Source organism: Rhea pennata, chromosome 4, assembly GCF_028389875.1.
Source record: "Rhea pennata isolate bPtePen1 chromosome 4, bPtePen1.pri, whole genome shotgun sequence".
NCBI lineage: Eukaryota > Metazoa > Chordata > Aves > Rheiformes > Rheidae > Rhea > Rhea pennata.
Window position 1 is genome coordinate 58,286,597 of NC_084666.1, and position 20,931 is coordinate 58,307,527.

The 20,931-nt window shown below is 38.2% G+C and overlaps 1 protein-coding gene across 1 annotated transcript in view; it reads right to left on the reverse strand.

Annotated features, from left to right (window-relative positions):
- AFG2A (AFG2 AAA ATPase homolog A) overlaps nucleotides 1–20,931 on the reverse strand; it is a 201,007-nt gene that overhangs the window by 141,977 nt on the left and 38,099 nt on the right. Inside the window, exons 11-12 of the mRNA XM_062573995.1 lie at nucleotides 12,587–12,640; nucleotides 12,114–12,193 (exon numbers count right to left, since the gene is read on the reverse strand). Of these exons, the coding sequence (XP_062429979.1) occupies nucleotides 12,114–12,193; nucleotides 12,587–12,640 (134 nt within the window). The remainder of the gene's footprint in view (nucleotides 1–12,113; nucleotides 12,194–12,586; nucleotides 12,641–20,931) is intronic.

Below are 20,931 nucleotides of genomic sequence, written 5' to 3' on the forward strand. Positions count from 1 at the left end.
TGAGGTCTGTTCTTGACACAAGCTAAAACTTTCCGAGGGAAAACTGTTGAAAACAGTGAAAAGGCCCAATAAAAGATACAGTATACATCTTCCTTCCTTGAAGGGACTGATCTTCAAGGGCTATTCCCCTCTCCCTGCCCAGTGGTCCACTTCATTTCTGAACCTTCAAAGACACACTTTTTAATACAATTTAAAGAAACAAACCTATCTCTGATTCTTCAAGCTGCCTAGAGCGTCACGCTAAGAAGCAAAGAGAAGTTTAATATTCATAATGAAGTTGGTTTCTTCCTTCAACATAAATTTATTCAGCTGCCATCTCTATCTACACAGAATTAAGATAAATTCAAAAAAAAAAACTTTTCAGAACATTCAGAGATGAAAATTATTTTATTTATAAGTGTTTATACAGATATACAATTATTCAGTGAAACATTACTCTCCAAAAAGAAATTTTGGATTTTAAAATATAAACACTCTGTTTCCTATAGATGTAACATAGAGAATACACACATATAGTTGCATAGTTATTACACATGTATATCACTGCATCACTGCCATTCACTTTTAACACGCCTCTGACGACAGTAGTTGCTAAATATCTCAGAGCCAAAACAACAGTAATGACACCAATGCTGCTGTATATATTTGCTCTAAATAAGTTCTCTCACTTTCCTATGCTACAACTTTCTGTAATTTTCCAGGACAAAACAGTTAACTTATCAGACCCAGTCTGGAAAACATCCTTGAGGAGCTGTAATAAATGCTGGCTAACAGAACATTTAGGTTGCTAAGAAATATTAGGGAAGGGGCTTGGGTTAGCTAGTTGTCAGCTTTTTGGTTTGCTGCACTGGTGTTAGAAATTCCCAAGAGATATTAGAACTTTTCTAACATATCCCTGGGTCACAGCCCCATTGACTTGTAGATAGCTGAACATGATAAAACACTTGAGGTGTTGCACAAGGATAGTAAAAGCTTTTCGAAGAACATGGAACTTAAAGGAAATTAAAATCAACTTTGTAACATAAGCTAGTCTCAGTAGGGATTCAGGCCTCCCATCTTGCATAACTTTCACATTTATTCAACTTTATACCCAATGGACTGCACACAGGAAAAAGTTAAGCAAAGAAAAAATAGTTTTAAAATTGAGACCAAAATGTTAAACTCATGTAAGATTATCTGAAACTACAAAAGTCTGGAGAAGAGGATAAAACTTTTTTTTTTTTTTTCTTTTCCAGCAAACATAGAAGACATTTATTTTTAAAAGAGGTGGCTAGAAAAGATACTAAAACTTTCCCAACAAAAATATTTCTCTTAAACTTTTTTTCTTTTTGTCTGAAGCTTGTATCCTAAACAAAACCTCACCGTTACTGGGGAACTTGCACTGCAAAGACATTCAAAGTTCTCTGTTAGGCAATGAGACACCTTTTGTACAATGGATACCAATGCAGAATTAGAGAGTTGACTATCATCTGTTAAAAGCGGAGTAAAAAGATTTTTAAAACATACAAGTAAAAAAATATTATTAATAAAAATATCTGCAAATGAAGAAGTTTCTGGGATTTATGATACCTAGAACTTTTGATTTTAGTGCTTTTATGTACAGTTCACCAAGCTGTCATATGATGCACCATATTTAGCACACAGTCTACAGCAAATTAGCTTTTGGTTTAACACGATACCCTATAAAATTGCAAGCAGACACACATTTATGGTGAGAGATCTCTTTACCAGCTGCTCTGAACTGCATCAGAGCTGCACCATGCGCTCCAAGAGCTCCAGCACTGCATAAGCTGTTAATCTGAAGGGTGACATGCAAGTATGCATTTTTCCATTTTCCCATGATTTCCCAGCAAGGGTTTCAAACTAACACAAGCGATGTTCATTAAGGCTGCCTGGACTTTTGACGCAAACAGCAGTCAGAGAAACAAGTTATGATTAACCCTCCAGTCCCACGTACACACTGCCAAAACTGCTTCCAGCCAAGAGGCTGTCTCTCACCCCCCCCCCGCCATCTGACCTCCACACAACTGCATAGAAATAGTTCTCAAAAGGCACATACTGGTACAAACTAATTGCCTGTCAACACACTGACTGCAAATCAAGGCACTCAGAATTAAGAATCTTACATAATCCAAGCAGGGCTGTGTGTGCATGGGTGTGCGTATGTAGGAGCCATGCCCTAACCAGAAATACCTCAAACTTCAAAATAAAAAATGTGTGAGGAAAGAGGAATCCGGCTGCTTCACAACAGCCTAAGAATTTCAAGTAATCTCTGTAACGAAATACATCAATCTAAGCTATGCGTTGTTTTATCTTTTTTGCCAACTCTGTTTTCTTTAAAATCCTCAGTGAAGTAGTTTTAAAGGCAAAAAATGTATTTGCTGCTAGTTTATTATATTAGTTAGAGCCAGACATCCTCCCTTACATGAAATTCCAGCAAATCCCTCAGGTGCCCCACAGATCTCAGACACAGCATGCGAGCACTCCTGCACACCCACTTCATTTGACCAACACAGAAATTTCCTGAATTGCAAAGCCTGTCAGGTAAGACTATCCACAGATTAAAGCAGAACATTCAGCGGGAAAATGGGGAACAGAATTTGTGCTCAATATTTTATTCCAGCTAAAGGCACTTCCATTGTGCATTTTGACATGAGAAAACAGTGTACCTTAATTTGAATTAATTCTGGCCTCATCTGATGGAACTGAGAGATCCAGAGTGCCAGCTCAAAATTCAGTATAGTAGGTGAAGGCCATTCATACATCCTTCCTCTTTCTTGTCTCCTTGGGCCTCATCCAATGCCCATTCTAACCACCCAGATTCAGATTTCCATGGGCACTGACCTTTCCACATGCCCATCTTTAACAAGCCCCTTTCATAATTCTGCCTGTGAATAGATAAGTAACTGCAACTCGATTCTATCACCACGTCAAGGAATAACTACAATTCACTGGCAGGTGTAACTCTTCAGACCAAGGAGATTTTGTGTTCACATGTATTCAATCACCAGATTTAAATGTTACCTTTCTTGCCATAGGCAGCTTAACAGCACTAGACTTCTTTTGTACCTTTTCACTTGTTAACCTTCCTTTTGTTCTTTTTTCCCCATTATCTAACAGATTTTTTAATATTTAAAAATAAAAAAAGTCAGAGAACGCAGTGTGCTCACAATTAATGAAGCTCCTGATGAAGTTTGGCAAACTCCCAACAGAGCTACATCTGCATCATCTGAACACCTAGAATGCTCTTCTGGTTTCTCAGATATCGTATGTCATTTTGACCAGCAAATTTATTTAAATCTCTATCTTCATTTGAAACCTGTGCAGGAGAACCTGCAACCCTCCATCACACCATTGACTTTAAGGACAGTGAAGCCCACACGAACACCTTCGGTGCAGGATCAGGACCTTAACGTCGTCAAGCTGTTAAGAGCTCGAAAGGAAAACACGCAAAGCATTCACACGGTACCATTTCAAGCCCTGTTACACACACAGCAAGTGCACAGCTACAGAGCCGGCCGGGAGCGCGGCAGGGCCGCCCTCGCTCAGAGCCCGCTCCGGCGCAGGCGGCCGTGGCCCAGGCAGCCCCAGCAGGTCGCAGGGCAGGCCTCACCAGGTATACCCTGCACAAATTACTGCAGTGGATTAATGCCCACAGCTGAGAGCAGTAACGGAGCTTTTCTGAGAAGAGAGTATGGCCCAGCTTTTTTTTCTAACACCCAGTATCAGATTTACATACAGATAAAAGCTGCCTTTATTCCTCCTTCCACCCAACTCCCCCCCCCCAAAAAAAAAAAAGAATTGCAATAACAATTAAAAATTATGGGTTTTATAAATACCTGGAGATGATATCATCTCAAATAATTCTTTTGCTGGAATCTCTGGAAATAATTTTATATCAAAACAAATGTAAAACTCATTGACATGACAAAACGGTTGGTATCAAAAAATTAATATAGGCTGAAACAGACCTTTCTGGCAGGATTCTTAACATCTCCACAAACTACTGAGGTAAAAGGTTCCTGAAATACCAAGCCCCCTGCCAGCACACTCCTACACAAGAGTCACTTCGCTCACACCGTCTGAAGGATTTTATTGAGTCTGACATTTCTGTCAGGGCTTTGCAGGGGTGAACTGTCAGCAAGGAGCACCTGCCAAGTCAGTCTTTTCAGTCCAACTGCCATGATCGTAATTAACTGTCACACTGTTTTATTTCCTTCCCTCACAAACTCTGGTGAAATATAGCTTTGGCAGTTCAAGGTTTTCCACAGCATTAGAGGGAAGGAAAAAAAAAAGAAAAAACACCCTACTCCAATAGCATTAGCAGAAAAATAATGTCAGTATCCTTCCCAGATAGGAATTTTCACTCAGAAAAATTTTTAGTGGAGCATTTTGTACAGTAGAATGGATACTGTCATGCAAGCTAGAAAAAAAAGGCTCTTCTACATAAATATACATCTTTTACTGAAAGATTAATTCAGTTGGAATATTCTTATCTGTAAAAATAGCAGAGTAGAACCTTATTTTACCTTTGAGCTCTGTTTCCCTTGAATACTACTGAGGTTTCAAGAACACAAAACTTAAAAAAATATTCTAGGTTTATATAGAGTAGCACAGTATGTTTTTTTTTTCCTGTTATGTCAGACTCTCCCTCCCGTCAAAAAAAAAAAAAACAGAACACATTTTAAATCTCATACTTATTCCAGTTTAAAAACATGACTCCTGTTTTGAGCTGCATAACTGTCGCCTAGAATTACTAAGAGATTCCTCCATGCACACACAGCAAATGAGCAAGCACACACGTCTACGTGATAAGTATTAAAACACTGGGCCAAATGCACACGTAAAGTAAAACTTCAATGAATATTATTAATTCAGACCACTGTTGTATAGATACCACAGACTTGGATGTTATTAAAAAGTCCAGGAGAGATATGTGGCATTCAGATCTATCTTATCAACTAAATATTTTGGTTACTCATGAAACAAACTCATAATTGCTAAACTAAGAAATATTCCTCCTAACAGGACCTTTTCCTGATTGTATCATCAGAAGTACTCTGAAAGAAGATAATCCTAAACCCTTCCTTCCACCAGCACCCTACTATTAGATACTGTCATGCTCTATATGCACCTGTATCAGCTCTTACCCATCTATATTGTTTGTCATCTTCCCAGGCTCTCAAGACCAAAATGCAAGTCCCACAGAAGTGCATCTGAAAATCTCCAGTGGAAATCTGGAGAAGTTACAAAAATTCAGGGTCCCAGCGGAAGACTTAACTCGAGGAACATCCTAAATATTCTCTGCATGTGTACTACTAGCCTCCTCCATTTGCCCGAATTTCTCATTATTGCAGATTCTAGTAGTAAGTGAAATAGGCCCCCAAAACAAAATGCAAGGAAAGAAGAGGAGAAAAGGAGTCAGCTGGAGATGGGACTAGAATCAAAAGACTTTGCTCTAGAAAACTCTCCCCAAGCACACCCCCAAATCCTTAAGTAGTTAGATGGTGATCCACAGTTCATTTCCATGCAACTCAGTCCAAATGTACACCTATGAAGGACAGACTTTAAGCCTTGCTTTCATCTGGTACTGGCACTGTCCAGCTGAAACAGGAAGACGCTAATATCTAGAGATTTGCTGTTCTGTAAATGCTGCCATTGTCTTAAAAAAAAAAAAAAAAAAACCCAAACTACCTAATGTACTGTTTATTCCCATTTCCTTTCTTTCTCTTTTCCTCAGCATTTCTCCTTTGGGCATTCCTGGAAGTTAATCAAGTTGAAAACTGCAATCAATCATATCTATCAAGGAAGCAAGTACAGTTTAATTTGAAAGTGCTATAGACTAGAAGTGAATAACTAGACTAGATTACTCTTCATTAAAACAATATTTAAATAGGAAAGGTTCACTTTGTTCTGGAATAACTAAGTTTCTATTGTAAGTTTTAAGGACAATTATGTTCCACTTGTCTTTCCAAAAAAATATGTGCAATGATTATAGCATTAATGTCAGCCAGTCATAGCCTGCCTGTGCCCATTTCACATAGATAAGGACACTTTTTTCCATAGCCAATGCCACAGCAGGAAGCAAGGCAGTAATCATTTATGCTCACTTCTGATTCTTCCAGTGTTAGTATCCATTCACAACCTGGGCTCTCGTAGAAACCCAGACAGAGGCTCAAATTCACATTGAGGCATCTTGGAGGAGATCAACTTTACCACAGTACTCCTAAGCACCACAGAACACACTTACCTATGTTCATGGACTCGGAAGTCCCTCTAAATCTTGTAAATCTACCCAAACGCTACCGTGATTGCAAGATGAAGGTTTACAGATCAAGCCCTGCTTTCATTCATGCCAATGCAAAGTTCTTACCAACTTTGAATGGGCACAAAGTCTCAAATTTCATAATTATAGTACAAGCTGATAAAATTACAAATGCTTTTTTTTAAAACACAGGGAGATGACAGATTTAAAACACAATGTGATAAAGGATTCTTGCTAGACAAGAAGGTTGGTGAGTTTATTTTAAAAAGAATGGAGTTGCAAACATTTATCAGATATATGCAAAATATGTAGGTAATGCTATTTGTTAAAATTGTTGTTCCAAACAAACTCCAACACCTACTGTCTGATTAAATTATTTTAAAACTTTACTTCTTCACTATTCCTCATTAAGCCTGAAATAGAAAACTGGCACTGATGAGCAGCCTTTTTTCCCCAAACGCTATTTCTAATGAGACACCAAATTCCCAAAAAAATTAAAGAATTCAGAAAGCCGTCAGGAAAATTCTGAATGCCTCAACTCTCCACTGCATCCAGACACAGCTAAGACGTTGCAGAGAATTAGCTGATATTCCCTGAGTCACAGACAATCAGAACCAACATAACTCAGGAAAGTAAAGCTCCTTGTCTAGCTTAGCCCACTGCTAGAATGAAGTCCATCACAACAGAAGTACAGCATTGGAAAACTCCATTACTTCCTTGTATTTTTGGATCACATCTCTTTTACATTCTTCTTTTCCCATTTCACGAGTAATATTAGGATGACAATACTTCCAACTCCACTATTGTTGAGTTGCCATGTGCAAGGTTCTTTTCTGTTGAGAACCTCCATCCCACCTAATACCACTTTGCTTTGGGCCTGCAGAATCTAGTCCATGGGTTTCATCATTAGAACATCCCAGACTGTCATCTTTCATGACAGAGACTAGTGATTACACCTAGCATTTGCATAAATACAAAAGTTCGACCACATGCTAAAGTGTACACTATAAATATGTGCTGAAGCATACATTCCAGAAAGACAGACAGCTTGGTTTAAAACCAGAAGATTTATCACAGCCCCTGTTAAAATCAGGGGTGCCACACTACAGCAGAGAAATTGCTTTTCTTCTAACTTCATTAGAACTCTGAGTGCCTCAAAAGTTAAGACTGCAAATATTTTAACAACTAAAATGAAAAGATCGAAAGATCGTTCATCTTTCAGAGGTTCTGAGCAACACAAACTGCTATCACAGTCATTTTGACTATCGCTTAGGAATGCAGAGAATGATCTTCTCTCCACAACCAACTACTGTAGTGTTACGTATCCTCCCAATCTACAGCATAATGTGCATCATCTGAAAAGCATCATCATACTGTACTTTCAGTGTGTTGGCACCAAGGTCCCTTCACTTCATCGCTTCAAGTCTTACCCCAAAAAGGTTATTAACAACAGCCTACCAACTTTTTGGGGGCTTCACAAGTCAAATGCAAAGTATTGATCTTTGCCCCCCCCCCTTTTTTCCTCTGAAATGGAATTTAGCAGTGTCTCTCACTTCAGCCTACAACATTTCACATCTCAGATTACAGGGATTTGCAGTTAAGAGGAAAAATGCTTTGCTTCTGAAAAACAAGAAAAGGAACAAATATGTCTATTGCTGAAAAATCCTAAAAATCCTACTTATATAAACAATGTCCATTTCCAAAGCTCATAGATTTCTTAAGTTCAGCAAACAGACTGTCTGTGCTGCATTTACACAGAGCTAAGTTCATTCATCACTTTCAAGTCTAATTACCAAGTCATTTCCCTCTTGGCAACCTCTAATGGCCAGAAGAATTAGGTTTAACATGGTCAGGATACCCAGGAATAACAAATACCCATAATACTTTGCAGCTGCACAATTTGTTAAGAGTCTTAAGCTTTGAATGGGGAAGGGATTACTTAGAGGCAAACATTCCTCTTCACAGGCTGCTGTATCTGGACCAGTCCTGTGGGTCTCACTTTAGCACAGGCTCTCCTACAAAGTCAACAACTTTCAACATCAGCTTTCCAAAGTAGGGAAAAAAAAAATCACTAGCTAATGGAACTTCATGTTAACTAGAGCCACAGAATGATGGAGATTTCTTGCATCACGTAGTTCACCTCTCCCCATGCCACACTGTTCCTCACTGTACCTTGACCTGAGAAATTTCCATTTTGTGGGAAATATGTCAAATAGTAGGTTGTCCGAGCTTCTCCCTATATGACCAGTTCTCAGTGCAAGAGAATTCATTATTAAAAGTCTTATTAAAGTACCCCGAACATAGGGTAATAGAACAAAATGCCAAAATGAATACAACTCAAATTATCTTGGTTCATCTTCACTATCACATTGGAAACTCAGGTCCTTTATTCAGAATCACTCTCTCATCTTCATGCATCAAGGATCTCCAGATTTCTCCATCTAGCAACTGCTCCTTACACTGAAAAAATTTTATCCAGATATGTAGGATTATATTTTTGTAAATTCAGTCCCACTTTGATACGTATCCAGCTCTCATCTTCATTCTCTCAATTAATACGCATTATTTTATTTTCTACATACAAAATGAGAAAAGGTAGGATCTTAGTTCATCTAGATATGGACTTTTAAGCGTACTGAATCAGAAATAATCTTTTCAGAAATAATATATGTTGACAATGAACAATATCACCTATTAACGTACTTTTTGCTGATTTCAAAGTATCATTTCTTGCAACTAACAAACATAGAATCAGAATCGGTAAGGTTGGAAGGGACCTCTGCAGATCATCTAGTCCAACCCCCCTGCTCAGCAGGGTCACCTAGAGCACGTTAGACAGGGTTGCATCCAGGTGGGCTTTGAAGATCTCCAGAGAAGGAGACTCCACAACCTCTCTGGGCAACCAGGTCCAGGGCTCTGTCACTCTCACGGGGAAGAAATTCCCCCTCATGTTCAGGTGGAACTTCCTGTGCTTCAATTTCTGCCCATTGCCTCTCGTCCTGTCACACGGGACAACTGAAGAGAGTTTGTCCCCATCCCCTTGACACCCTCCCTTCAGGTACTTGTACACATTGATAAGATCCCCCTCAGTCTTCTCTTCCCAAGGCTGAAGAGGCCCAGCTCTCGCAGCCGTTCCTCCTAGGGCAGGTGCTCTAGGTACAACTCCATTTCATATCACAAAACTGTTTATTTGCTTGACATGCATACGCTGGAAATGTGAAAGATGTTTCCACTTTTAAACTACCAAATGAGTTACTGAAACACTACTGGAACTTAGATTCATTTATTTGTGGTCATACTTCAGTGTACTGTGGAAAGTGTTCATTCTTTAATATACACAATAACGGCAACTTCGTTAGGCAATTTCTCTTGAATCTCCTGCTATTAAACTAATAACGAGTATTTCTTTAGGGAGAGTGTTAGATGTTGTATTAAAATTATGGCATTACGGCTTTGGAATGGATAAATAAATAAAACACTGGCAGACCTGAATGCAGCCACAGTGTTTGACATGGACTTATGGCTTCTGCAGTGACTCTGCCACATGATGCAAAGATGACATCACATTGAATGGTGCAACCAAGGAGATATCTTAGCTCTCTTAATTGACCTGTCACTGGTTATAATAAATTACCAAGTCTATTAACTTAGATATGTCTGCTGATGAGAAGAGATTGTTTAGTTATCTCTACAGAAGGTTTGGAGTAAAACATACACATTTTAAACCTGCACGCTGTGGTCAAATATAAATAAGTAATAATGGGTTAATGAATACTTGGCAAAGCGCTCTGAAGAGCAAAATCACTAAGCAATTAGTCAATGTTGTTTCACATCTGTATATCAGATCCGAACTACGCAGAAGATTGTCCTCACAACTTAACAGTTTAGGTTTTTCATTATCTCCAGACACAGTTAGGATTAGGAGATGTTACCTACCAGAGAGTTCTGAGATGCAGCACATTCTGCACAAAACCCACAACCCAGAGAATCCTAACAAGGATTTAAACTGAGAGGAAAAACTTCTATAAAGTGGTATCACAGAGTGTTTTTCACTGCCAAGACAGAAATAAAAAACAATTCAGCCAACAGAGAGGAGAGGGAGACAACATAAACAGGTGTTTCCTTGAGAACTTCAGTATGGTTAGTAATAGTACAGGAAATAGATCTCCAGAGGCCACAAATCATTAGCATCTCTAATGCATTTGCAAGTTCCTACTGTGCAAAATCAGCCTGTAAAAAAATGCCGTTTCTAATAAGTGCCTTGTCTGGTTTCCTACACCATTTAATTTCAGATGAATTTTATGAGAACTCTGCTACATATTTTACCTCCCATCTGGTTCAGATTTGACAATGAAATATTTGTGTGTCCCACCCTGTTCTTTTTAAAGCTCCCAAACCAGATGTCTCCAGCACAACATGACTGCAGCAGGTCATACTACATTCTTCAGCAAACTGTGCCAGGCCTACTACCCCCCACAGACAATTCCAGGTAATGTAAAATTGGGTTATTTACCCGCTAAAACAATGAAACAAACTCAGTGCCTTTAAGGCACTGTGTGAAAAGGTTGATTAAAATGTACTGTGTTTTATTCCTCCAAAAGGTTTTATCTTACAAAATACGAAGCAGTATTTCTGAAAGCTAAATGCTTTAATAATTGCAGCATGGGTAGATTTTTTGTTGGCTTGATTCCAGAACACATTTTTGCAACTTGTGTTGTGATAACAGGCACATAGGCAGGTGTTCTAACATTGTACCATAAGGTGGGTAGCATTTCTAGGAAGTTTACAAATTTTGAAGTGGCATATATTACATATAAGAAGGATGCTCATGAAGATGTATCTGCTCTTTTATCAATTTCAACACAGAAAGTGCTCATTTGTTAGCAGTCTTACAGGGTAGGTCTATCTAGCAGAAGACGCTTCCTTATGTAAGTAAATGATTTGAGTTGCTGTAAAGTCAGAATGACACCTTTTATCCTTTTCTGCAGATACAAATGGCCATTTTGCAATGTAAAGGAATCTGCATAGAGGCTGAGGTTGCTTCTGTTCTAGAAAAAATGATAGAATACTAACGTGCCTTTAAACTGGACAAATACTTCCTACATGCATATATTTGAGAGTTTTTCATGCAAATCCAACAAGACAGAAAAAATCTTGTACTAGTTCATGACAGGGAAAGGTATTTCATAGAAAGGCATTGCCCAAGAAAGCCTACTTACAGAGCCTTTCAAATCTAAAATGGTAGCAAGCAAAACCTGCTGTAATCCTTCCTCAGACAAAAGTTAAACTTGAAGACTGTCATAATCAAGGTGAAGCAGGACATTATAAAAAGATTATCATCTGCTATCACAAGAATTCCTTTTTAATGTTGCACTTGAAAAGGCACACAAATTCCCCAATTTTTTCGTGACTTTTGTCCCTGTCCAGCAAAATATTTAAATATAGGCTTAAGTATATGAGGAGTCTCCCTGGAAACTCCATCAGTATATAGCATATGATCATACTCCTTGCTATATTAGGCCAACACAAAAGCCATGGGAAAAGAAAAAAGTTAGTTAGGAGCCAGAAAATAAATGCAAGTTAAAACCACAGAGAAAAGCTAAAGGGCATGAGAACCAGTAGACTCCTTCCTGCTAATGACATGAGAAAGGAGAAACTCCACCAGCTTACCTGTTTATGCCAAATTGAATATGCTTTATAAGTCACAAACACTGCCCCTCGGCCTGTAGAATGAATTTATTTAATAAAAGAATTCTAGAAGCATGATACACTTGCAATTGCTCTATGCTATTTTAGAGTAACTTATCAAAAAACAAATGACTATCATTTTTGCAACATCATTGCTTACCTTCCCCTCTCAACTGCCAGGGCATCTATTTCATCAAAGAAAAGAATTGAAGGAGACACTGCTCTGGCTTTCCTAAAGACCTAGAACAACAATGAAATGTTCAGCTTTAAGGGATGGCATTTTTTTTTTTTTAACAGAACGCTATCACCCTCTGCACTCCAAAAGCTAAATGGCATCACAGAACAAACATAAGCCCTGCAGTCACTTTTAAAAAATAGACCTTTCAGTAATTATCCACAACACTGCGTAATAACAAGCTTACAGTAAAAATTGTACTAGATCCTGAACTTGACATGCAGCACTAGGCCAGGGCAGGAGGATAAACAGCACAAAATGTCCCTTCTTGTTATCTTAAAAATTCAAACTGCAGGAGGTTTTCTTGGAAAGTTTAAAGGTATCCTTATAAGCACAGAAGAATTTGAATATCAAAAAAGCTTAATGTATAACATTATGTATAGTTTGCACCTTCTCACCTCTCTCACTGCTCGTTCAGACTCACCAACATATTTGTTCATTAGCTCAGGTCCCTGCAAAATTAAAAAAAGAAAAACAACTTAATTACATATATACAAAATGACTGAGACAATTTACCAATGCCACCTTACTGATACTCTGTCGGGAGGATTTTTGATAATTTCTCACCTGCAAAAACCTTATTTGTGCATTTTTTAGCTTACCTTTCACCCATTCTGTTTTCTCCCATTTGCCATAGAACTTTGCATACAAGTGACCATGCTTGTAGATTAGTCCCTTTATCTCATAACACCTACCTAACAGTTCCTGAGAAACGGAATTCACAAAAACCAAACAAACAAAAGAAATACTTCAGGGTTATTGGAAGCTGCTGGCTGAGCAACAGCAACAAGGGGGGCTGTAATTCAGCCAAAAAGATGAATTACAGAAAAGCATTCACTTGTGCACTCAAGTGCAAGCAGTCCTACCCATCTAGACACCAAAACAACAACCTAAGCCCACTGGTAAAAGCACTCCTTTGACTTTGACAAATTTCAGGTTCAGAAGGAAGAAGCTACCCCAACAGCATGCCTGAAACATATCCCTAAGATGCCCTGTCACCAGAAAGAAAGGTGTCCCATGTCTCAGCTCATTCACATTCATTCCCCTCTCTGCTGAGAGGGCCAAGCTCAATTATTAGTGCCAGCTGCTGCAGTGCCTGCTTATACTCACAGCCCTGTCCACAAGGAACAAACCTGAAACCACAGGGTCAATGTTCAAATTTTAAAACAAGTACTTACAAAAGTTGAAAACAATGGAGAATATTCTCAGAGTATTTTTCTGTTCTGCTAAATCCTGCAGGACAGGCTGCTAAAAAATGCTTCTTAATGGGACCAAGAGTCTCATGGGATTGCTAATGACGCATTGAACTCAGCCTGGTTTGCATCAGCCTTGACCTACAGCTGCTACCAACGATGATTACTTGCTGCTCTGAATGAAATGAGCCAGTGACTTCAGTCTATTTTCTAGGGAGCAGATGTCCTCGCAATTTCACCAGCAGAAACGACATCCGACTTCACAGCATACAAATTGAACAATCTTCCTACGCTCCAGTGCTTGGCATACCTTCAGGTAAAACTCTGAGCAGAACAGTAAGGAAGCTTTAATCAACAGTTATGCTAGAATTAACTTGTATTGGAAGACATACATTTACAGGTTGGCACTGAAAAAAGGTGCTGATATAACATCTCTTTGAAGGGAACCATCTGGAATTATGACATAGATCAGTATGCTGTAGATTCAATGCTCTAAAAATGCAGGGCATTGTTTTTCCAGACTTTCCTTTCATACTCATTTTCAGCCTTGCAGTAAGTGTACTGACTTTATCTTGACACTGGCACCATCAGAAAGCAAATGTGCATTTGTTTAGGAAAGAGCGCATACCCTAAAATAAAAAGCATAGCTTGCCTGATACCAGCAAAGCATCCATGTTATAGCACTATATATGCAATGGCACCATCCATTACCCAAAGGAACAGGTGAGATGCAGCAGTATCCAGACCTACTTTACCACACAAGTAAGACCAACTGGGTAAGGGATGGAAAAAGAGTAACATGTCTTGCCAACAGGAAAAAGAAATGATACAATTAGCACAGCTTTCCTTCATCAACATCCATCCCTAAAACAACTGGTGCAGTAGCTAAAGTGTCACCTGCAGGCAATCAACAGTTTAAAAATTTGACGCTGTTGATGAAGAACACAGAAAAGAAAAAGGGAGGGAAAAGGGAGCAAGAGAGAAAACGAGGCCTTTCCCTGTTCGTTGTGGACACCAAATATGAGAAGAGCGCAGCAGTTTGTGCAGAAGAGGTTTGTAGTTCAAAGAGACAGCATCCAGCTGCTCTGGGCCCTTGCCATTCATCATGTTCTTTGCAGATGAGGAATCTGATAGTGTGGATCTAACAAATCCATAAGCAACTAGAGAGCAGTTTTCCCTTTCTGTCTTGCTCTTCATTGAACCAAGCTTATACACTGGGAAACCTCCACAGTCTCTGCCCACAACTACAGATTTTTTTTCCCACTTATTCTTGGAATCTGTGGACCTTCTCTTTCATGCCCTCATTCTCACAAGTAACCTTCAATTCTCACTGAAGTCAATATTACACAAACCAGTGCCAGTACTGCACTCTTCTAGTACGACAGACAACATCAAATAGTCTGACATTTTCTCTTCCTTTGTCTCAGCAACAAATACTTAAAACCAAAACTACCCAAATTACTCTCTCTGAGCTTTCAGGTACAATATCATTTCAGATGCTTGAAGTTTTATTTTTAATTAAGCATTAAAATACAATCAAGGCAACATCAAAGTAATAAATACTGTTTAAAATGCTTCCAAAGGGAATTATTTTGAACATGTGGTTTTGCTGTATGCTTTGACATGAAGTTTTTTCCTGTTTTGCTCTTCATTAAGAAGAAACACCATGTGAAAGACGTGTATGAGTTAATGACCTGTGCCTCTTCATGGAGAATTTTCATGAAAGTTGATTTTAAGCAGCTCTCATAGTTCACCTCGCACAAATACCAAAACCGCCATTCAGAACCAAGGTCTTTATTACAAGTGCCTTGGAATTCCTATTACACATGGCAATAAAGGAAAGGATTCCAAAAAAGAGAAAGCACGCACAGAAGAACTGGTAAACACTTTGTCTAATGCAAACACATAAAACCACAACACAAAAGCTAGAAATGTTCAAAGATACTTGGCAGAGAAACTGCATTAGGTAAGCTCTGCTCCAACATGAGCTGAAGCTCTACGTTACTGTCTGAAAATGGGTCCATCTTTGAGATAGGTGGTAGTTTTTTAAAGATATACCTTCTCTATCACAAGCAGTCTAAAGCCATTTGTCAGAAAGTCACCTGCTGACAGCTGAACACAGTTCTCAATTTTCACAAAGCTTATCTTCTCTTTTTACAAAGTTTGCTTAGAAGCTGGTGGCCACTCAAGAAATACTGGGAGTTCTTTTATATTTCTACGCTTTGCTAATGCTTTAAAAACAAACGACATGAACTGCACTTAGTCAGCAAAGTGACAATTGGTAAAACACCATTTTTGGCCTGTAGGTAACCATAATGATTCATTTAAAATTTGCCTACAGCTGCTAATATGCTGACCAAGGTGTCCTAGCAACAAACGGAAGGGTTTAATGAGGCATAGCTCAGTTCTATTCTGCAACAAGCAATCTTCCATACAAAGAGATGTGAAGAAACAAAACCTGTTTCTTCTGCCCATTTGCACAATGACTCCAAAACCAGCAAAAGATTTGGAGGAGGAAGTTGGCAGGAGCAGTGGTAGCTTAGCCATGCATATAAGCACACACTATTTGTGAGTTACAGTCCAGACTAATAGTATAAAATCTGCCAATTCAGGCACACACTATACTGCTGAAATATCCAGAGTTTTGTTTATTCAGCCTCAAAGTAGAGATAGTTTCCATGTACGCTCTGTTTAAAGAATATCCCATCATCGTTTACAAGAGACATTCCCCTTCTATCATGAAACCTTCCACTTGTTTATAGTCTGGGTTGGTTGTGGGTTTTTCTCTTACACTGATTTCTTTTGAAAAGGAGAAAGAAAATAGAAAATTCCTTACCTTTAAAACATGATCAGAATAAGCTCTTGAAAGATTAACTGCACAAAATATAAATACTCCGTACAAAGCCTTCAACTTGAGATAAGCTTATGTACACATAATTATGACATAAGTTCTCAAAGAGGTTTTTAAACTGCAAGAGTAAAATCTGGTACCCGTGAAATTTTTATAATCAGTGCTTAGGTCCACTGGGGGATTTCTTCCACCTAAAATACTACGGAAATGACTTTAAGCTGATATGAAATTTAGTCAGTGACTTCCCTCTGTACACCATTTTTTTACTGTTTTGACAACCAGGGAAGTATACATACACCTATGTATACTTGTTGAGCCAGCTGGACACTGCTCCAAATTTCACTAATCCACAGCTCTGTCCATAGGGTTCTAAAATACCGGTATAAATGGACACAAAAGTTCTGGGCTGCAACACACTGAACTAAGTTAACTACAGAGTATGATTCATATTTTTAAGAACTTACAGAATCAGAGAATTTATATTATATCCTACAGATTACTCTGAAATACACAATACAAAATTCCTTCTTTGCCATGCTCAAAGAAGAAATGATCAAACAGACATTAAAATATCAGCCAAATAACTAATATTTAATTTCAAACTCAGTATTGAGAAATTGAGATCTTTACCATGAACCTAAAAGAAAAAAAAATAAATAAAAGAAAGAAAAGGAAAGGAAAGAAAAGGAAAAAAAGATGTCTGGATGGCAAAATAAGCTTTTAATTATTCAAAATGAGTATCTACAGCAAGATAACAGAGGGGGAGGATTTCTTCCTTCCTCTAATCTCAACAGCAAATCTCAACTATATCATCCATAGCACAATCAAACCAAAATAACATATTACTCAGGAGGGCTACAGGAAAGAGAGTTAGCAAGATAAACAATAAGACTTCCTTTCTTTTAACAGTAAGGCTATTTCTAATGCAGAGACTGCACATGATTGGTTAAGCTATACATGAGAAAAATACTTGCTCATAAAATGCATTATAGTTGCTTGTTAAGAATAAAGCCTGGTTCTTCTCTTTTAATGTTGCTGAATGATTTAATCTGTATCCTTCACAGAGTCTAAGTAGCATTTAAACCTCCAGGCTCAGTACAGTTTCACCACTTTAATCACTTCCTCTCCCTCTGACCTGCTTTCCAAAGGACCTTAAAATAAACCTGTTGACACCTGTCTGGTGTTTTAAAAACTTAAATTTAAACAGGTGCTTGTAGGTTCCAAAGTATCTAGGGGAGTTGGTTGGCAAAAATTGTAAACTGCAGTCCACGCAACTAAGTTTATAAAAGCAGTGTAATTAAATTGCTCAAGGCAAATACAATCTCCATTTTTCTTTATCAACATGACTCAGAATTGACTTGTTTCCCTTTTGCTGTGGCTAATAAACTTCAATGACAATCCTTCAAGGCTTCTTTATGTAATACAGAAGCCAATATTTGTAGTGCTGAGTGAACTCACCATAAACATTGAATTAAATTGACTGCATGCACCAGTGCATCCAGAGAGGGCCCTGCTCAGCACTCAGGCATAACCACCACTCACATTTATCAGGATTTTGTGTGCTTAAGTAGTGCTGCACAAGCACAGGCACAGCACTAGTAAGTCAGAGGTGAAATTCTATCATAACAAACAGAGCTGAAGCAGATCTAGAAGATAACCCATCCCACTCATTCCCCTTATCCACAAGGAAAGCCCTTCACAAATCATTCCTATCTGTCACGGACTTTCAGCACCCGTTCTTATTCATGAGACCGCATCTAGCCACCGTGCCAGCTTTCAAGCTGAAAGGCTGCCATCCACTACTCCACCTCAAACCAGGCTTGATACCGTCAGGGCAGGATGCAAGTGGGATCAGAAATGAACTATCAAGATGACACAGAACTAACCACTCATGCCACGAATCGCATTCAGCTGCCAACATTTCACCACTCCAGCAACACCAGATTCCATGATTGCTGCTTTTGCCATGTCCTGATTGCTGACAAATCCCAGGCAACTTTAACAGAGAGAGAAAGTAGGTGATAATAAGAACCAGTCTTGAAACATAACCAAAAATGGATACGGGAACAAAGGGGATTACTTTCTGGGTGCATATTCTTTTAGGGGGAGTTTATGGTAAGGCTGCATAAACGCCTTTATTTTCAGTTGTGTGAAACATATTCAAGCCTTAGGATTAAGAGAGTTCATTAAATTATCTCAAATTGCTATCTCTTGTGGAAAATGTTATTTAAACACCAGACATTTTTCAAAATACAGCGCATACTAGTTTCATTATCTGCTAATTAAATAATGTGTTACTGTAAATCATCTTTTTTGTTGATTTTATTAAATGTTTGCCAGAGTTTCTTATAAAACCACAACGCTTCTTCATTTTTAACCTTAAAACATTTTTAACTCAGTTAGTCACCACCTCAAAACTTTCTTATTCCATGCTTCTGCTCACAAACACAGCTCAAGAAGAGCTTGCTGAAATCCTTGTCAGAAGGCTAAACTATCTTCCAAAAATTCAGCGACAGTTCTTCACAAAGTAAAGCAGCCGGCCTTTCCAAGTCTCGTTAATCTGTTCTAACTGCCGCAGCCAAGAGCTGAAGGGAAAAGCAGAGGAAGCTTCAGTTGGAAAATATTTTGACGTAATTGACCCAGATGACAAACTAAACTTAAGTACATGTCAAGCATGGGGAGTGGTACAAAAGCATTTGCAGGGTGATATAGGAAGTTAAATCAAGCCAAGATGAAGTCAGAGCTCAGAGAACAGTGTGTATTTTTGTAATTAATGCTAATTGAAAAAAGAGAAGAAAGATTCTTTCAGCCCAAGCTCTTAAGTAATAGAAAATAGAATATCAGAAATATTTTCTAACAAAATTTTAACTTCTCCATAGTTGGAGCTCCTACCTCATATAAAATATTCAAATATTTTAGAGTAGTATAGTACACATCATTAGTACTACTGACTTGCTCAGTGTTAATGTACTTCAACACTTCTTGCCACTATTTTTTTAAATACTGCTTTCATGCTCCATCATGTTTACAATACTCAGCATGTCTCACTTACAGACCTGAACTCTAAAGGGTTTATCTTTTGAAGATCTAAGTTTTCTGAAAATTCAAGCTGTGTTTTGTCACTGTCAGTAGGCTGGGTATCACTTTGTTTTGATTTCAAACATACAAATAGACAAACACTGCTTTCTAAAAAGAAAGAAATCAGCATCTAGAGAAGAACCAAAGTTTCAACCCTTACAAGTATATAGAAGTTGCATAGTTTTTCTTGTTACTTATTTTGCAAATTCAGGTAATCTGAGAAAATGAAACTCAGTCTATTGTCCATATAGCCCTGAGCAAAAGCCTCCTTAAGTTAGTAGAAACTCATCCTCTAATTTAAGCAAGCTTGGGATAAGTAGGAGGTAATGCCAGATACCACCAGCAACACACAGTAATGCCAGATACCACGAGGCATATGGGCAACTGAAAGAGCAAAAGGATTATTCAGTCCCCGTGATGCTTTACAGTACTGTCAGCTACAGAGCCCCTTAGCACTGGGTGATGAAACTTATCCTGAGGAAATGCAAAGGTACCTACCAAGCTTACAGCATAAGAATAGATTCCCATGTTCATTCTGAAACAGGTTAAAAACAAGCCAATGGTTTGCTTAGTAAGGTTAGTAAGAGAGTAAGGTTAATTACCTACATACCATAATAATAAGGGAAATAAAAATCCACACAGATTCTCTGCAAGCTGCTTCTCAGAAACCCAACAAAAAATCCATGAAGAAAAGCAATATTCATTAGATTAACACAATAATAAAACTTTTCCAAAAAAAAAAAAGAAAGAAATCCAAAAGAACAGTAGTAATAAATCTAAACAAATTAAGATGCAAGACAAATGCAGGTATAAGTATTATCTTTGTTACCAATCTATCCAATATAGTAAGATACAAGAAGTGTCCTCCAAAATTATTCTTATTATATCACTATCAAATGTTAGCAGTCTAATCAACATATGTCTCAAAAAAAGCATCCAAAGCTGACCCTAAGTGTAGGAAATGTCAAAACAGGACAGAAAGGTACCCACCAAGCAAACTGTCAAAAGAGGGAACCCACCCCACAGAAACAATGCAAGGATACAGGGTTTCATTTTCTTCATGTTCAATTTCAGAAAAATTAGATGGCATCAAAAGCAAAAATGTCACAGAGACAGTTGTACATAACAGAGAGCTGTCATCAGCTTGGCAGAAGCTGAAAATTATATCCTGTATCCTATTAATAAGTCCAATATCTGTGTATAAATTTTCTTTTTCCATTGGTAACAGAAATGCATAAAATACATTTCTGAGAAAAAGCTTCTGGTCCCGCACAAGAGGAGCACGGAGAAGTACAACAGTGTGTACAAAGTTGAGAGAAATAAGAACTCAACCAGATCAAAAGCACTGATAAAGCAAGACAGATGTTCAAACACTGAAGAAAAAGAAAAATCCTAATTCATTTGTTTACATAGTCTTATACTTGCTAATATCCACAACTGCAAAACACTGAAATCTCTCCAAGAAGATAAGAACAACTAATTTACCCTTTTGTAACAAGCTTTTTGATGGAAAAAAAAGAGTCAAGATGTCCACTAAAACCCTGAAGAGCATCAAGAGCTACAAAATAGATTTAGAAAGGGGCAGTGGGAAGGAACAGGAAGGGCGGTCCCCCAGAAAGTA